This window comes from Lepus europaeus, chromosome 16 (assembly GCF_033115175.1).
Source record: "Lepus europaeus isolate LE1 chromosome 16, mLepTim1.pri, whole genome shotgun sequence".
NCBI classification, from domain to species: Eukaryota; Metazoa; Chordata; class Mammalia; order Lagomorpha; family Leporidae; genus Lepus; species Lepus europaeus.
The window spans coordinates 7953555-7973796 of NC_084842.1; the positions used below are offsets into that span (position 1 = coordinate 7953555).

Here is a 20242-nt window from a genome sequence, read left to right on the forward strand (position 1 = left end):
CCTTGTTTCCATTTTGACAGGAACTTAATCAAGTGTCTTCATATTTTTTGAACTACTGAATGAATGAATGGAGCTCCTGTTTCATCTGAAAGAATGATGACCACTAACTAACAGGTGACTCAGCCTCTAATACTTGTGATGACCAGACAAAGCAAATCAAGAAGAGATACTACAGTTTTGGGAAAATGACACGTTTATCGTCTCCCCACTGAATGACACTAACAGCCATCAGAACAGACCAATTTGGCACTTTCCTCTGTCTCTTTGAGCTTCTTCTTCCCGCTGTCATCCCCCAGTTCCACAACAGAATATCAACAATGCCCCCCCCCCCCAACAACTACAAAGACAGAAGGCAAGAGGAGGGAGAAACGTCCACACCAGGTACTTGGCTACTCTGTCAATTATACAACCAGCAACAGGATCATCTGAAGTCAGGGACGCCTGCCAGCAGGTATCACATGCAGAGCTGGGCCACAGGAAGTAGCAGCCACCCCTTCTTCACCCCATGCCCTCCTTGGTCTTTTTCTCATTTTCCCCTCATGTTACTATGTTAGGAAAGTCATTGTAGCATGAGAAAATCAATACAAATTCAATTCCGAATAATAGCTCTTTGCAGCTCAGCAACACGAGGGAGGGATCAGTTCATTCAATGTTCTGGCAGTTAATGCAATGAAATAAAAATAATTAACTCATTCAAAACAAATCAGCCAGTGAAACATCATATGTATTCCTTTAAATAGTCATGGTCATAGCCATTTGTTAAGATTGTAAGAGGATGGTACAAGGTCCCATTGATTGTCCAACTACACTGGTACTCACATCAACTTTGAATCTTTCCCATCCACACAGGAACCACACACACGGTTGCCACAGATAAAAGGAATTTGTAACTGAACCACAACCACATCATTTGTTGATATCAAAGAGTTGGTTCAAATGCAGAACAGAGGCACACCAGCAAAATGGAAGTCAAGGCCAATGCCCCCATCTGGTTCTTCCTCATTCTTCAAGCCCGAAAAAGCTGTGGCCCAGGGAAGCCAGATACTGACTCCAGTTCCCCAGTGACACATATAAAGGGCTTCGGTCAGGACCTTTCTCTCCTCCCCATGACCCTCTCCTGGACCAGGCACAGCATAGATGCTCAAGTCTTGCTGGCCTGGCTTAACTCCTGTACCTTGCTTGGACATTTGCATTCTGATTTACAGATCTATTTCTATAGACCCATGGATCTATATTGGTAGGAAGCTGTTCCTCTGTTACACTTCATACCTTTGTTTGGGATCATCTGGTTCTTATTTCAGCCTGAGTGACAACTGGCACTAAGGCACACCTCTGTGGGTGGATTCTTCTATGTCAGAGACATCCATGTGACATTTTTTCTTTCCTAAAATTCTTGAGTATTGCAGCAATTATGCCTCCTGAGTGAATCTTGTAGCAATAGCCAAGGAGGGCCATCACTACCCACAGCTGCATCACCATAGACTCTTGGTGATCCCCTGCCACCTGGGGCCAGGGCTGAGCAGGCTCTACCTACTGAGACAGGAGGACGTTTGGCTGATGCCAAGAGTCCTGCCATGCAGGACCATAAAATGACATTGGGGCCTTGTTGGGTCCCCTGTGCTCTTCTGTAAACTGCTGGTATCAATAAAGCATTTTATAACTAGCAGTGTTGTCGAGGGAGTAGCTATGGTTGTATCAGCAGCAGGGACACGCTATGGGGGTAGCAGGGGAGTGTAAAAACAGCTGCAGCTTTCCAAAATGCTTTGATAACTAGTTTTGCCTGGTCTCTATTGAGCTACTCTCAACTCAGTAAATTTCATTTTCTTTTGTTTACAAGGACACGCACACACACACATCCAGTTCCAGCAAGAAATTGAGGATTTATTCCAAATTAGGAAGATAAAAATCTTTTGTGCCTTTTTCTAAACTGCCATAGGTTTTTGCTTATGCTTAGTCTGTTTGTTTGTTCTATTTGAAAGGCAGAGAGAGACACAGAAATAGAGCTCTTCCATCTGCTGGTGCTCTCCCTAAATGCACCTGACAGCTAGGACTGGGCCAAGCCAAAGCCAGGACACAGGAACTCAACTCAGGTCTCCCGACTGCGTGGCAGGGACACAACTCCCTGAGCTTCATCCCAGAGTGAATTTTATCAAAAAGCTGGAAACAAAAGCTGAGCAGGGGCTCAAACATGGGTACTCCAACATGGAATGCAGGTGTCCCAAGCCGGGTCTTTTTTTTTTTTTTTTTTTTTGACAGATAGAGTTAGACAGTGAGAGAGAGAGAGACAGAGAGAAAGGTCTTCCTTCTGTTGGTTCACCCTCCAAATGGCCGCCACGGCCAGAGCTATGCTGATCTGAAGCCAGGAGCCAGGTGCTTCTTCTTGGTCTCCCACGCAGGTGCAGGGGCCCAAGCACTTGGGCTATCCTCCACTGCCTTCCTGGGCCACAGCAGAGAGCTGGACTGGAAGAGGAGCAACTGGGATTAGAACCCGGTGCCTATATGGGATGCCGGCGCCGCAGGTGGAGGATTAACCAAATGTGCCACGGTGCCGGCCCCCCACGCGGTGTCTTAACGGCTGCACCAGATGCTTATCTCCAAACGACCGTAACTGGGAATCTAGGACTGACTGGAAACCAAGGAAGACCCTCAGGAGCAAGCTTGGATGAAAGAGTAAGAATTACGGGAAGACCATGTCTGAGAGAGACGGTGATGTGGTCAAACGAGGGGGTGAGGCAATCCAGCGTGGAGCCATCAAACGTGTGCATGGTCTTCTTGGCACACACTCTGCACTTGTCCCTTGAGCCCTCCTATCAACCCCTCCCCTCGCTATTCTGTCTCAACAGCATCAGTCTGTCTGCTAGGTGTGTTGACTCCCAGCTTCAAGGATCTCAGGGCCACAGCTCCCGCATTTCTTTCTGTCCTTCTTCCCTTCTCTTGAAATGACTGAGAAACTTCCACGCCTTGCTCTCTTTTGAGACCAGGTCCTACTTACAGATGACGGACTACCACACAAGAGCACTTTCATCCTTCTTGAGGGATCTCTCCCTCTGAGTCAGCCTGTGCTGCTCACCTGCCCAGACATACGCTCCTGCCCCAGTGGGGGCTGCAACAGGCGTAAGTGGGACAACGTGCCCACCTGTGTCTCAGAAACCACTCGGCATCTCCTCCTCCCCCAGAGAAGGGCTGTGGCTGGGGACCACATATAAGGAAACCAGGCGTGTGTGGAGGGATTTCTGAGCCTTGCTTTGTCTCTGAGCTCATGGAAGGCACTTTTCTGAGTATTGATTTGACGCTGTCAATATGCAAAGGACAGCTGACTGCTGACCTAAGTAGTAGATCTTCACAATCTTTAATAGGAAAAGGCATTAGGTGAAAGCATAGAAATTCTCTGTCCTCTTAAGGTATTAAATAAAATACAAATACAGCTGATGACACCTTTTGTATCTTTAGATCACATTGCACTGAAAGCTATAGGGATACAACATCCCCAAGTGTCACACTGAGTATCTTTGAGAGTATTACTGTTCTACTTGCACTGCTAATGGGAAAATTAAGTTGCAGATGGATACAAAAATAGCCACCAAATCAAAGGGTTTTTGAAAGGGGAACAAGCAAGTTCAGTGCCAGGAGCCACTGACTGCAAGGGGCTGCTTTGCTCCCAAATAGCAGGTGGAAAGGACATACTGCTCATCTCCCTTCTGTCAGCCCTGCCCATCCTGAGGTTGCTCAATCCCCGCACCCCTGCAGCCGCACGAGAGCTCCTGTGTGGCTCACCACCCTGATGGACACACCCAAGCAAAAGCAACCACATGGTGGACGGAACAAACCTTAAGAACTACACAGCCCTGACTTGCCTTAGGGACCTCCCAGCCCACCACAGGTAATGAGAGCAATGTGAACTAGCAAGGAGCTTGAAAAGAAAGGACCTAAACATCCTAAACATATCCTCACCATCTCAATGCTCGCCACCTCATTATAATTCAGTAGCAGTACTGCAGAGGGATGGAAGAGGAAAAAGGGAGGGACGAGTCACGAAGAGAAGCCAACCCAGCGGCAAGAGGAAATACATTCTAACTGTATGCTTGGACTTTCGCTTCTCTCCTACCGCGAGCCTCCCTGGTGTCAGGAAGGTCAGCCAGGACAAGCCATGGCCAGTGCTGTGAGCAGGTCAGCATGGTGGTACATGTTGAACACGTCAACAGTGGGCTCTGTCATCAAGCATCAGGCACCCCCAACACCTGCCTGGCCCCACGGAGCAGCTGAATGGAAGGCAAGGAGGCTGTACTTTGCTTTACCTTAAGCTGACCATGCCAGCAGAACCATCCTCCGAGTCCATGTTGGTCAGGAGCTGTTTGGTGATCCCTATTTTAAATCTTATTAGCAGACCTAAGAAACGACACGGATGGGATTACAGCCCACACGAGCCAACTGCTCATTCTGTGGGATGCTTTCCTGGAGAAGAGAATTGCGTAAGGCTGTGAATCAGGAACCATGGTTGATATAGAAGGAAGAATGCAATTATGTGGCTGCAGTGGTCATGGGAAGCCGTGTGCTCCAGGGAAAGGAGAGCTGGGAGTTGATTCCTCTGGAGCCGACGGTAAGAAGTTTGGGAAGTCACTGGGAGAAGTCAGGCTGTGTTTGGATTTTTTTTTTTTTTTTAAAGAATAACCATTTCAGAAACTGAAATCCCATATGGCTGCAGCTCCAGGCTACTCCACTTCCAAACCAGCTCCCTGCTAATGCGCCTGGGACAGAAGCAGAGGATGGCCGAAGTACTTGGGCCTTTGAAACCATGTGGGAGACCTGGAAGAAGCTGCTGGCTTCAGCCTGGCTTTGCCCTGACTGTTGCAGCCATTTGGGGAGTGAACAGCAGATGGAAGATTGATCGATCTCTGTTTCTCTCTCTGCCTCTGCCTCTCTGTAACTCTGCCTTTCAAATAAACAAATCTTTTAAAAAAATCCTGATTAAAATCCTGCTCCTCCTATCTTCCTAACAGAAATCTACTATCCTACCTACCAACATCTTGCCAGTGACTGTTGGTTCTGTGTTTTTGATCCAGATCTTACATCCCTGAGTATTAGGCTTGTAGAAAACAATGTCATGATAAAATTCATTGAGGACCACATAGAATGTGATCAGAACCTGAACCCAGTACCTTGCTCACCAACTAGTTTCTTCTACTCTGTCATCTCACCATTGGATCAGTCACTTAACCAGAAACCAAGAAAACCCCAAACCTGGAGCAGTCCCTATGCTCCTGTCTTTCTTCCTCTTAGCCTCAATATATGCAGCCCCATACTCTTTAATTTCCCCCGCTGGAGCCCCAAATTTGCCCCTTCCTCTTCAACCTATAATATCCTTCCATTAGTTCAGGCCCCACCAGCAGCTTCATGGACATGTGCAAGGCTTCCTTTTCCTAGGACTTGCTCTCCTTAAATGTACCATAGGGAATGGAAGCATCGGGAAAATATGACACCTCCATGGTCCTGAACCACATTCTGGAACAATCTAAACTCGTAAGAAAAAATTCAAATATCCTCTATAGTTTGATCTATCTACTTCTCCCTGGAGGCTCTAACTCCTGTAACCTTGCAATTTATTTACTACGAATACAGCATGGCTTGTTTGCCTACACACAGGCCATGCTGTTCCATTCATCTGTGCAATTACTCAAGGTCTTTCCTTAATGCATGTTTTTAAAATTGTAATCCTCATTCTTCCTAAGGAATGACCTCAGCTGTTAACTCAGGACATAAATCTCAGGCCTCAGGATTCAACAAATTGCTCCTCTAATGGGCTAAAGCACACTTTGTGCCTATGCATAGCCACACTACGTTGGAATTACTCCCCCACTGGACTCTAAAGAAAGGGACAGTAATCTATTGATTATTGTGTTGCCTAAAACAAGCTAGATACTTAATTATTCATGATTGCTTGACAAATTTAGTTAGCATTCCTTTGCTAGTTTCTGGAAGGCACTCCCTTGTCCTTACACACCCTGGTGGAAGGATATCAAATCCATTTAAGAACATCAACAGGCTCAGTGTCTTCAAAGATTAGCAACTGTTTGTTTTGCTTATGGCTCATTTGTATTTTGTATCAGAAGATTTCTTTAGTAGGACAAAAAATAATGAGAGCTGAATTGAAATAAAATCTATATCTACTTCCCCAATACATTTTTACTAATTTTTTTTTTTTGACAGGCAGAGTTAGTGAGAGAGAGGGAGACAGAGAGAAAAGTCTTCCTTCCATTGATTCACCCCCCAAATGGCTGCTACGGCCAGCGCATTGCATTGATCCGAAGCCAGGAGCCAGGTGCTTCTCCTGGTCTCCCATGTGGGTGCAGGGCCCAAGCACTTGAGCCATCCTCCACTGCCTTCTCGGGCCACAGCAGAGAGCTGGACTGGAAGAGGAGTAACTGGGACAGAATCCGGCGCCCCAACCAGGACTAGAACCCAGAGTGCTGGCACCACAGGTGGGGGATTAGCCAACTGAGCCGCAGCGTCAGCCCATTTTTACTATTTTTTATAGAAGTGGCCATTTTCTGGAAACTTTAAGTTGAATTTCACCGTAAGAATGGGAGGCTAAATTAAACTATGATTTCCTAAAACAGTGATGGCTACATTTCTGCAAATTATTCTTGGTAAAATAATGGTTGGCAACAGATAGCCTGAAGGAATATTGTTCTGGGAAATTTCCTTTTCCACCATCTATACTCAGATAAGCAACGCACTTCTTTCCTTATTGGTCCCAGATATTAAGGTGGGTACTTTCAACTGTGCATATGTGAAACAAATGTAGCACAATGTATATCCATTCTTTACACATCATTCTATTCTGTTCCTGGAACCAGTCTCTTACTGTTCAACGTTTCCCACATTTTCTACTGGAGCGTTCCTAAGCATGGGGCAAAATATAACCCCAGGCCATCTACGCGTGGAGCCTAGAAAGAACAGACACCTACAAAGTGCAGATCCTAATTTCATGCAAATTTTGCCTTCTATTCCATACTGTTTTTATATTTACTTTTAATGACCTAAAGGGAAATATAGCAGGTGCTTCGAAAAGACGTGCTTTGTCTCTCTTGTGACTTCTTATGTCCACAAAGCTTCCCAGCAGTGTCCCAGGCGCAGATGGCATTTTCAGAAGCAAGTAAAAGGACACATCACAAAGCTCACGGAGAAATGGAATTAAAAGATGTTCAGGGGACAGATCGTTGACCTCGAGTTAAGCAGTTAAGATGTGCATGTCCCACACTGGAGTGCCTGCACTTGGAATCTCATCTCTGCTCCTGATCCCAGCCTCCTGCTCATTAGTGCACTTGGGAAGGCTCAGGTAACTGGGTCCCTCCCACCAGTGTGGGATTCCGGTTTTAGCCTGGCCCAGGTCCAGCCACTGAGAGCACTTGGGGAGTGAAGCAGTGGGAAGACGCATTCTGCCCCTCTGTTTCTGTCTCTCTGACTCTCAAATACAATAAAAACAAAAGCAAAAGTTAAGCTTATGTTGGTGTAGATGAAATTAAAATACTAGCATTTTTTCATAATAGGAATTTTCTGTGAACTTGAAGATCTTCCACATGCAAGGTTTGTAAGAATTTATTTATTTATTTATTTTTGACAGGCAGAGTGGATGGTGAGAGAGAGACAGACAGAGAGGAAGGTCTTCCTTTTTGTCGTTGGTTCACCCTCCAATGGCCACTGCAGCCAGCACATCGCGCTGATCCGAAGGCAGGAGCCAGGTGCTTCTCTTGGTCTCCCATGCGGGTGCAGGGCCTAAGCACTTGGGCCATCCTCCACTGCCTTCCCAGGCCACAGCAGAGAGCTGGCCTGGAAGAGGGGCAACCGGGATAGAATCCGGCGCCCCAACCGGGACTAGAACCCGGTGTGCCAGCGCCGCAAGGTGGAGGATTAGCCTGTTAAGCCACGGCGCCGGCCCAAAAGAATTTTTTAAATGTTTATTTATCTGAAAGTCATAGTTACAGAGAGAGAGAAGGAGAGGCAGAGAGAGAAGGAGGTCTTCCATCCTCTGGTTCACTTCCCACATGGCCGAAATAATTGGAGCTGTACCGACTCAAAGCCAGGAGCTTCCTCCAGGTCTCCCACACGGGTGCAGGGGCCCAAGGACTTGGGCCACCTTCTACTACTTTCTCAGGCCGTAGCAGAGAGCTGGATGGTAAGTGGAGCATCTGGGTCTTGAACCGCTGCCCATAAGGGATGCCGGCGCTTCAGGTCAGGGCTTTAACCCACTGCGCCACAGCACTGGCCCCTGTAAGAATTTTTTATGCTAACACAAACATGCTTGCATTTTTTCCATAAACTTTCTGAGATGCCCTGGGCATTCTCTGCTTGCTTGTGTTCAGTTGATAGGGCGTTACAGCCTTAGGAAGAATGTTCCATCACTCGGCATTTCGGACTGTAGCTCAACCCTAAATAAGCCACTGGAACCCCTAATTCCTCTGATGCTGCTTCTGGCTGTAGAGCAAAAAGTTCTATCCCCTTTTCTGCATGACAAAGTTTGGATGTGTCTCTACATTTTCTAGGACAATTGTTTTTTTCTTTATAACCGTTCGTGGTATAAACTGACTTCTCAGCGCTAACTTCCAAGGTGTGTGACCCCTGTAGCCGCACAGCACCACACGCTTGATCCAAGATCCTGCTGCTGACAGTTTGCAAGAATGACTCTTCATTCTTTACCAGGGGGAGTCTCACAAGTGACTGCCACAGGCCTATGTGCCATGTTTGTCAGATTTTAGCCATGAGCACAAGGCTTGCTTGGACAATTGCACCTTTGTGCCATTCCTTCAGGTGAGTGCAACAATATTCCAAGGTGTATTCTCTGCTAGAGGACTGTAGGCTGCAGTCAGCACTCCTTCCCTTCCCTGGCTAGGTGCTCGGATGCAGTACACCAGTTTAGCCAAGGCCCAGACACTCACATCCTTCCATGGTCTTCTTATACATTAATGCCAGTGGAGAGGAGAGGACTGACCTTGGGAAGAGAAATACTGTGCCCTTTCTCCCTGGGTAAGTGACAGAGGCTTTCAGCATCTGCGAGACGTGTCCTAAGTATGGAAGCTTGGTCTTAACACCAGTTTCTCTAATCTGGGATGTGTTCTATGCTCTGTATAGCGAGGAAGGGAGCAGTAGAGACCATGTTGAGCGGTGCAATGCAATGCACGTCAGAGTCAAGTGCTCGTAATGCTGCATGACTCGCCTTTGCCTTGTTGACCTCTTCTTCAGAGTGCTACAGATCATCAGGAGTGCACAAACGAGGGAGGACAAAGATGATCCTGACATGCGTGTCCTTGTGAAATGCAGATGTGCTAAGAAGCCAGATGCCTGGTTAGTACCATGGCACACGCCGTACAGCTAACAAAAGGTGGCTTTCCGATCCACTCGACGTTGGTGACACACAGGTGACATATACCGCTCTGCTCTGGGCTCAGAGGTCAAGAAAATGAGGGCAATGCAGGTCGAATCTTAAAGCAGGCTATCATCTGATGAGCAAAACAAATCTACAAGTAACTTCAACTTGTATTAAATATTGTATTAAATATTGTAGGAGATGTACTAAGCAAATGCACTGAGGTGTCAAAGACACACACACACAGAATTTTGGAATTTTGAAGCCTGGTATATTAGAGAGTATAGCCTTTAATGGCTTCATTAGTGGAAAGCTATTGAGGTCAAGAAGCACTAAATGATTTGCTAAGCTAGGTTTTGTGAAGGACATAGCATGCAAGTTGGACATTGTCCAAGGGGATTGGATGGAAACACACCCAAGTGAGAGAGATAAGATTGAGAAGAGGCTCCAGGGAGGAAAAACAATACCAACAAACCAGGGAGTGGAAAAGTGACTTCCATGTCCCAGAATCTAGGCATCTCAGTCATGCCACTCAGGGGAGGTGCAGACTCTCACACGGATGTCATGGGAGATAAGACTGGAAATGTAGGTTTAGGCTGAATCTTAGTGCCAGGAGGTGTGCCTGTATTTATTTTATATTTAATTTTGCAGGCTGGAGACAGGGGGCCATGATAGCTCTCAGAAGGTGAAATTATTTATCAAAACCATGAAGCTGAACTCCGTATCAAGGTTTAATTGGATGTCTCTCATGGTGTTCAAAAACAGTCGAGCCCCTCCAAAAGCAAATGAACAAAACCACTATTTTTACTATGAGCTTATAAAAGAAGCAGTGAGTATCATGGTTTTCAAATGAGACTTTCTTCTAATTTCTTCCTTCACTCTTGGCTAAACTGCATAGATATTTTAGGGGTGTCTCGAATAGGCAGCATATTTAAATTATATTCAGCACATACCACATTATATAGATTTTAAAAAATCAATAAAATAGTGGTTTCCTGCTGTTTTCTTTTACATGGCCAACAGGTTTGACTCTGAGAGGCAGCTGTTTCCTTCTTCCCCAATTTTCTTCCCCAGTTCTAACTGCAGTACTGTAGATACGTCCCAAGCATCAACAAGAGTTTGACTTCCCAAGGGTTAACGACAGAAGCACAACAGTTTATAAGCAGATGAAGAGGAAGAAAAACAAGGAAGAGAAAGAGCTACACAGCCAAGTGTTCTCCCGTGAAACTAAACAACGACAAAGGATGGAATATTCCAGGTTTTGACAACTGTCCAGCCCCAGAAGTGACAGATGCTGCCTTGTGCCCATCCTCCTGCAGCCCCACTGAACCACACAAATGAGAGGACCTGTGGGAGTTGTTCCCTAGAGACGGGCTCCTGCCAGCATCGTGGGGGGAGCTGTGGGTTGGATTTATTTATTTATTTTTACCTTTGTAAAATCACTTTTGAAACTAGGCCTCGGCTATTTCCAGCCCCAGGCAGTTGGATGGGCAGCCGGTATCTCTCTGACACAGTGTGGAATTATTATGGAAAAACACAACAGCTTGACAGGCACTTTGGCTCCTAAAATGGAGCATGCACGTGTGTGTCTGTGTGTGTGTGCGCGCGCGCGCCACGCACTAAAACTTAACTGTGAGAAGGAATGCAACATACTCATAAACAGAAGAAAGGAAAGGAATCAATGCTGTCCTCAAACAACCCACTCAAATGCACAAAATGCACATGAACCTTTACATGATGGCTCTCAAGCCACTATTCAACAAGGTAGAGACAACGTGGCCTAGCAGCCTGAACACTGAAGGCCGTGTTGGGGTGGGGCAGGGTGAGAAATCCATGCTCTGATCCCATGTCTGTAATCAACCGAGAGCACCTAAGGTCAAGTCAGTGACTCACCCTGGTGTTAAGAAGCTGGGTGAGTGGACTAAGTCAACATTTCCCAAACGGTTCTGCATAAAGGTACTTCAGAGTCTGGTTACTCAAAATTATGGGCCACACACCAGCTGGCTGCAACAGCATCCAGGAAGCTCACCACAAATCTAAAATCTCAGACCTTACAGCAGACCTATTGGATCGTGCAGTTGATCTGCATGCACGCTAATGTTTAAGAAACATAAATGCCTGGGTGAGACATCCCAGAGGACTACCTGGTTATCTTGATGCAAACACAGCTTTCTGGGCCCTTCTGCCAGAGTCTGAATCAGAATTATCGGTGGAAGCCAGAATCCTTGCTTTTATTTAACAAATAACCCATGTGGGTCCATTTCCAATACATGAGTCACAAAAAATAGGAGTCATAAAAAATAAATAGAATAATGGTGTCATATTGTATCCCTTTAAAATCGGGTTGTCTCTAAGTACTCCCATTTCCTATGCTTCCTGGTATTTTGGTAGAGTTTAGCCCATATGACCACATCAAGACACGCTAGCAAATACCTCCTTAGCTGAATGTCCCAGCTGCCATGATGGTTTTGCTTACTATAATTTTTTTGTTTTAAGATTTATTTTTATATGTTTGAAAGGCAGCAGTGGGGAAGAGAGGGAGGGAAAGAAAGATCTTCCATCTACTGGTTCACTCCCCAAATGGGAGTAACGGCCAGGGCTGGGCCAGGCAGAAGCCAGGAGCTTCATCCAGGTTTCCCACATGGATGCAGGGACCTGGGTCATCTTCTGCTACCTTCCCAGGTGCATTAGCAGGGAGCTGGATTGGAAGTGGAGCAGCTGAGACTCCAACTGGTGGCCATATGGGATGCTGACATTGCAGGTGGCAGCTTAACCCATTACGCCACAGTGCTGGCCCCTGCTCACTGCAATTTTACATTTCAGTTCTTAATGGATCATAGATTAAATATAGGAGGCATAAGGAGCTGCAATGCTGAACTACAACAATTTAATGAATAATATAAAAATGATAGTAATTTTGCAAAGCTCCCCCTAGATTACTGTCATTGGATTCATAAGCTACATTTATCTATCAAAATCCTCATTTAGCATATTAAGGCATCTGTAGTACTTCAAAAACCAATCTTAAAAAGAAGAAACACAGTGACAATTACATCCAATTTAGCTTTTCATTTATTGGGAATAAACACTATCCTCAAGTGCCATGTGTTATTTGCTGGAAAGTTTTTACAAATAGCAACTAGAAATCTCTCTTATCCCAATAAAACATGAAAGCAATTTTTTTCAAGATTTTTTTTTCCTGCATGCCAATTGAAAAAATTCCACACAACATCCTAAAGGCAGTGACCCCCTCCTTTTGGGATGTCTTTTACTAGTTAAATTTCAATTTACATTTTAATATATACTGGTCCCAAAGTCAAATGCGATATTTAATGACAAATCATGTCTGGGCTTGCATAAATAATTTTAAATAAATTAAGGAATGTCTCACTTGCTACATGGGAAGAAATTAAAAAATATATTGCAAACATTATTAGAAATTACATTAACTGAACTGCATAGCACAGATTTTAATGAGATTCTGATTTTTTCCTCTTGAAAATCACATCTATATGTGCATATCCCATACAATAATGCCAAAATGAGTTTTCTATTCTCTAAAGAGATTTGTGCGATTATTTCTTTGGAAGTATTTTATGGCTCTAAAAAGGTAGGAAGTAATAGAAAAATGTTCTCTATTTTTAACATTCTTTGATTCTATCATGCCTGGGAGAGTTGGATATGTGAGGCTGACTTAGAATGGGTTTTTATCAAGAGTCCATATACCCATACTCTGCAGAAAAATTACTAAGACACTAAAATTTTAATTCAATTCCATTAGCTTCAGTAGGGATGGACACACCCACAGGTGAATGGTGCTGGTGTTATGGGAGACAAATACATCAATCATACACAGATCAATCGCACTAACTCTGCTAGGCATAGTTTGAAACACCGCGCAGTTATCAATACCTCTAACTCTTACAATCATTCTTGAGGTAGGCACCCTTTTGTCGATGAAGACAGACACAGGGAGATGAAATAAACCCTTCACTATCACAAAGCTGCAAAGAGGTGGAGCTGACACCAGGAACCAATAGGGCTGTTGAGTCTGGCTGCTTAACAACCACGCCAACTGTGTGCGAACTGGAGAGGGCAGGAGCAAAGGCACCTGTCAGAGAGCAGGGGCCACGTGCAGAACCACAGGGCACGGAGGAGGAGGAACAGCGGTGTGTGTGCTCAAAGGTTATGGGAGATTGATAAGGGTGAGCTTGACTCGTTCCTTATCAAACTTCGTAAGGAAAAACAAAGATTTTTCTCCCTTATGGAGGCTTCTGGTGGTTTCTAGCAGGCACCAGACCCTGAGGAATGGACATGAGAGAGACAGGAGATACACAGACCAGCGAGAAGCTAGAAGTTCAGAGAACAGGTTATGTGGGCCTTAGGGAAGAGAAGGAAGAAAATGGACGGGAAAGTTGAAGCTGAAAACGCAGCGGAGGGGAGCTGGGTTGGAATCCCTGCCACTGCTCGGCCTCTCACGGCAGAGAACCAGGCAGATACTGCTTTGGCTTGATTAGGGTCAAATACCCAGGCTGGCCTGACCGTGGTCACACAGGGGGCAGAGACCCAGCCTTGTTAAGAGGAAAGCAAATGCAAACACATCTCCTTGTTCATCTGACCTGCTACGTGAAAGTCATAAAATACTTGTTGGCTAAAATTAACTAAGCAACCACAGAGTAAAATAGCCCCCACGGGGCTCACATCAAGAGCACAGTTTACCAGGGGATCCTTCTCCCCACCTATGATGGCGCAGGCAACATCCAGGACACAAACCCCAGACTGCACGAACAGTCAAGGTGAAATGAATATTTTAAGAGGATCATTCCTTTCCCCAGAAACACAAATGTCTCCGCAAACAGGAATGCACTTCTCTTCTTAATCCCCCAGCCATCAACATCTGAGGAACAACTCCTTGAGTCCTCAAATAAATCCCTCTTGTCCTGTTTTCTTCATGGCACTCTCAAAAGGCAGCTTTTGAGTAAAACAACAATAACCATCTCTGCCCTCTGTCGCCTTGTTTCTTTCTGGAGAGGATTTTACACTCCTGGTAACACTAAGAAAGTTGTGTGGGACTCCAGGAGGTTGGGATAAGCAGGGTGAGTAGTCTGAAGGCATTTTAAAAGTTGAGGTTTTGATAAATCTTTTTTTTCCCCCATTTATGCCGTGAAGTATGATAAAGAAATCTTGGACCCTGCTATAAAGCCACTTTTTTCTTTCTTTTCTTTTACTTTCCTTGTGTGTGTTTTAGTTCTACTTAGGTCCAATGAATGCAGTTTTAAAATCCAGCTGCAACATGGCACAGAAGGTTGGGTCTCCACCTGCAGTGCTGGCATCCCATATAGGTGCCAGTTCAAGTCCCAACTGCTCCACTTCCAATCCAGCTCCCTGCTAATGTACCCAGGAAAGCAGCAAAAGATGGCCCAAGTACTTGGGTTCCTTCACCCATGTGGAAGACCCGGATGAAGCGCCTGGCTTCAGCCTGGCCCAGCCCCAGCTGTTGTGGCCATTTGTAGAGTGAACCAGCAGGTGGAAGACCTCTCTCTCTGTCTCTCCTCTATCTCTCTCTGTGACTCTCTCAAATAAATAAATACATTTTTAAAAAAATAAAATAAAAAGCTTGCAAGAGAACGAGATTTAACAGTCAGCTGTAAAAATCCCTTAACGTCTCTAATGCCTTATTTGTGCAGATTTGCTGGGATGCACAGTCAACAGTCATCACCCAGAGTCTCCCATTAGTGCCCTCTGAACTCAGTCACTGATGGCGAGCAGCAGAGTCCACGTGTGTGGGCATCTCCCTAAAGAACAGTTTCTCCTGCATGGTCAAGACACCTGCACACTGACAGTCCAGGCAGAATCTGAGTCAAACTGATGGGCTGATTCTGCTCTGGAGGAAACCATTGAGGAGAGTAAATTCAGTAGAGGTAGAGACAGTTCTCGTGGTTTCGTGCAGTTCCCCAAGTCTGTATTCTACAGAGGCTCCTGGCATCTCCAAGGCCCCTGTTCAGCTTTACTGAACTCCCGTCCATGTTTGCACAGGACCGGATCACGCCCACCCTACTTACAGGCTATGCGCACAGAGGCCTTCCTGCTCTTGGAGGTGCCCAGGTGGCTCCAGGCCACACATTGGCACCAGTAGTCCTCCGGCCCGTGGAAGTCCTCCACCTGCTGTCTGGTGACGTTGATGAACACCTCCCGCACCTTCAAGCCTGAAGACAGACAGAAAAAAAAAAAAAAATCAGCTGAGGCCACTGTATCCCTCCAACAGAAAGTTAAGGTTAGCCAAACCTTTTCTTTTTAATTAAACAATTCTTTGTTTAATCAAGGCATAGGTTTAATTAGTTTGACAAGGATATATTACTTCTAATTAAATTCCAACAACTGAGCAAAGCTGGGAAGCATAAGTATAAAGTATTACCGACTGATGTGGCTCCAATGCAGCTGAGTTCTCACGGTACCCTGCCCTAGGGCTCTTTCTCTGTTTGTGTGAAAATCTACAGCGAGGAAGCTACTGCACACCAAAGGCAGACATACACTGCCAAGGTGCTCTAAAGACCCACAGGACTGGGTTTGGAAGCTGAGGAGGGGCAGTGGAAGACAGACAAGAGTGAATGTGTGCCGGCGCCATGACTTAACAGGCTAATCCTCCGCCTTGCGGCGCCGGCACACCAGGTTCTAGTCCCTGTCGGGGCGCCGGATTCTATCCTGGTTGCCCCTCTTCCAGGCCAGCTCTCTGCTATGGCCCGGGAAGGCAGTGAAGGATGGCCCAAATCCTTGGGCCCTGCACCCGCATGGGAGACCGGGAGAAGCACCTGGCTCCTGGCTTCGGATCAGCGAGATGCGCTGGCCGCAGCGGCCATTGGAGGGTGAACCAACGGCAGTAGGAAGACCTTTCTCTCTGTCTCTCTCTCACTATCCACTCTGCCTGTCAAAAAAAAAAAAAAAAAGAGTGAACGTGTACAGGACAGGGCGTGCAGCCTGAGACTCCAACAAAGAGCCAAGCAGCTGCTCCAAAGGCTGAGGACAACAAAGTCAGTGCGGTCCAAAGGAAATGGTGGGCATCCCTGGGAGCAGACAAGTTGAACTGAGTCCAGGATACGAATGCAGGAAGGTGCCCATTTCATTGGTGGAAGCAGCAGACAGACTTTTAGGGAAGGCAGGGCTAAGGCTAGACCTGTGGACTGAAACAGAAACACTAAAGCCTTATCTTTTTGGAGAGACAGAAATCTCCTTTTCCCTGGCTCGCTCTGCAAATGCCCACAGAGGCTGGGGCCGAACCAGAACAAAGCTGGGAGCTGGGAACTGGATCCAGGTCTACCTGGGTTGGGTGGCAAGGATCCAAGTACATGAACTATCACCATTGCCGCCCAGAGTCTGCATGAGTTGGAAGCTGGTCAGGAGCACAGCCAGGTACCCATGGACTCCGATGTTTCTTAAGCACTAGGCCAAACACTTGCCTCACCTCAATCTTATAATTTTTTTAAAAAAAATTATTTTTTAGGCTTGCACTGTGGCTCAATAGGCTAATCCTCCACCTGTGGTGCTGGCACACTGGGTTCTAGTCCCAGTTGGGGCGCCGGATTCTATCCCTGTTGCCCCTCTTCCAGTCCAGCTCTCTGCTGTGGCCCGGGAAGGCAGTGGAGGATGGCCCAAATCCTTGGGCCCTGCACCCGCATGGGAGACCAGGAGAAGCACCTGGCTCCTGGCTTCAGATCAGCACGGTGCACCGGCCACAGGGGCCATTGGAGGGTGAACCAACGGCAAAAGGAAGACCTTTCTCTCTGTCTCTCTCTCACTGTCCATTCTGCCTGTCAAAAAAAAAATTATTATTTTGCACTCTCCTTCCAACATCTAGAAAATATACTTGGCACTTCTGACTGGGCGTGCAAGACTCCTCCATACTTCTGATGGAAGACAGTCTTTTTCTGGAAGAACAGTCATGTTACATGGAGTAGCAGGGAGGAAAGAGGCACTGTCCCCAAGAGTCAGATCAGTCGCCTCATCACAAACAGGTCAAGAGCTTTCACAGCCAGCACTGCCTTCAACCTGGCAGATGCTCCTTGAAGCTGTGCCCTGCTCCAGGGTAGGCAGTGTGATAGAAGAAGAGGTGAGGCTTCTTGAACTCTGCTTACTTGCCTAACATCAGAAGCTTTGAACTGAATCACTTGTTACAGCTCTACAATACAGCACAGCAGCTTGAGCCACTGTCCCCTGGGTCTGCACACAAGACAACTATGCTTTTGAGAGGCTAAGTCCCTAGACCAAGGTCAGAGAGTTTGGCAATGGAAGGTCCGGTGTTTGAACTTGGCTCTGCTCTGTGAACCCAAACCAGCCCCTCCACAATTCAACTCTGAGCCTGTATTTTCAGAACTTATACTTCATTAGGGAAAGTAAGACCAGCACGTAGAATATCTGGAGAAAAATCAAGTTCCTATTTATACTGATTCTTTTACATTCAAAACCAGTTCAGGGGGCACAAGCACCAGTATAACCAAAATGAATTGCAGACTCTTGGTGGAGGCAGTGGAATATCACATTTGGACTGGTGGCAGACTTTAAGGACAAATGACAAATGGGAGCACATGATCAGTCAGGGTGGGGAAGCATTTCCAACTACCAGTCAATAATGCATTATGTATAGCGCGTGATGAGAGGTAGCCACAGCCACCGAAGTCACCACGTACAATCTGGGGTACCCAATGCAGAGAATCATCTTGGTCACAGCTGACAACTCACAGCTAACGCGGTGCACTTTCCCTGGCAGGGATGCGAGCGCTGCCTCCTTCATTGAAAAGAGGAAGGCTGCCTGAGGGCTGATGCTGCTGTTTGTATGGTTCCTGCTCCTTTTGTTTCCTTGTGCTTAGAGGAGATCCACGAGTGGCAGGAGAAGAGAGAGCATCACCAAAAGGGAAGACGAAGCAAGATTTGTTAAGAAAAGGTCTGAGGTTGTTAGGACAGCGGGAAGACTGAGCGGAGCACCTAAGTTAGAAAGGAAAGGCGACCAGGTGCGGACAGGAGGGAGGCTGTGGAGGAGACCCTCTTCTCTTCCGTAAGCAGAATGTGCTAGATGATTCTACTTCGAGGAGTCAAAAGGAGGAGCCAGGACACCCTGTCAGTGCATCCACCTAGCAGGTGGAGCACCTGTCATATGCAGATGTCCCCTGTCACAGGACCAGGAGAATGCAAAATACTCTTCCCCTTCGGGAGCAGGGTCTCAAAGACGCAGCCCATGAGCTTGACAGGTTAAAATGTCTTCCAGCACACTCGTATTTTTCTCATGTTCTCCATTGATAAGAATGCCGCATGGGGCCAGCATTGTGTCTCAGTGGGTAAAGCTACCATCTGTGATGGTGGCTTCCCAAATGGGCCCCAGTTCTTGTCCCAGCTGCTCCGCTTCCAACTCAGTTCCCTGCTAATGGCCTGGGAAAAGCTGTGGAAGATGGTCCCTGCAGCCCATGTGGGAGACTCAGATGAAGCTCCTAGCTTCTGGTTTTGGTTTGACCCAACCCTAGCTGCTGGGACCATCTCTATATCTCTGTCTCTCCCCCTATAACTCTTTCAAATCAATCCATCAATCTTAAAAAAGAAAAAAACTCAGAGTTGGAAAATCAGATACTTTGTAGCCATTATACATTCCTCTACCATAACAAGAAATGCCTGATCAGTAAGACAAAATTCTTAACATATAGCACTTTCTCAAATCTCCCCTCTTTAAGTGATACATACATGGAACGCACATATGCATACACATTTACATATGTTGTGCATGTGTAAGAGTATACATGAGGATTAGTGCAGGGTATTGAGCACGGGTAGGGAAAGGGGTCTGGATTGGAGGAACTCAGGCACGAAGGGGCTGTAATTGGTGGCATCTGGGTGTGCGTGAGAAATTCTAGTTCCTGGAAATGAGGAAGAAGAAGGGGGAAGTTCAACATCTTTCTCATCTCTGGAGACCGGTCCTATCTGTCCCTACCTAGGAGTCTCCCTAGCCCTGCCTCTGTGTGTGTAATATAGAAGGTTTTTTTTTTTTTTTTTTTTTTTTGACAGGCAGAGCGGACAGTGAGAGAGAGAGAGACAGAGAGAAAGGTCTTCCTTTACTGTTGGTTCACCCTCCAATGGCCGCCACGGCTGGCGCGCTAAGGCTGGCGCACCGCGCTGATCCAAAGGCAGGAGCCAGGTGCTTCTCCTGGTCTCCCATGCAGGTGCAGGGCCCAAGCACTTGGGCCATCCTCCACTGCCTTCCCGGGCCACAGCAGAGAGCTGGCCTGGAAGAGGGGCAACCGGGACAGAATCCGGTGCCCCGACCAGGACTAGAACCCGGGGTGCCGGTGCTGCAGGCAGAGGATTAGCCTATTGAGCCACGGCACCAGACAGATGGTATGTTCTATATGTGTATCAGCATCTATCTCTCCATCCATCCACTCACCCATCTTATGCGTGACATATATCCACACACGAGAAACAGCCAAAGAAAGCAATTCTCTTTATGGAAACCCTTCCAGCTACTGCTCCACTGATGTTCATCCCACAGCACTGCCTGTAGAGACACCTCTCGACTTCTACATAAGCAGTTATCTTGTTCATAGAAGATGCTACAGGGGCACAGACTCCAGGCAAATAAAAGATGGCATCTCATAAATAAGAGTAGCATCACACCCAATAACTTGCATAACTCTAATCAGCATGGAAAAGTCCAACCCTTTAAATTATTGTGCAAATTATAACCATCAGCCTTTGTTATGGAGTAGAATCTTACAGAATACAAAAATATGACTATGGTGCTGATATGCTAATAAGCTTTCTACACTGCTGGATGGTTTAGTTGTAGATAGACTCATGTTGGCAGCAGATGAATAATTGCTCTGCATGTACTAAACATAACGG

At 46.4% G+C, this 20242-nt stretch overlaps 1 protein-coding gene across 2 annotated transcripts in view; it reads right to left on the bottom strand.

The window, feature by feature from the left end:
- UNC5D (unc-5 netrin receptor D) overlaps positions 1-20242 on the bottom strand; it is a 564017-nt gene that overhangs the window by 207590 nt on the left and 336185 nt on the right. For both annotated transcript variants that reach the window (XM_062213086.1, XM_062213085.1), the window contains exon 3: positions 15424-15567. In XM_062213086.1, the coding sequence (XP_062069070.1) occupies positions 15424-15567 (144 nt within the window). The remainder of the gene's footprint in view (positions 1-15423; positions 15568-20242) is intronic.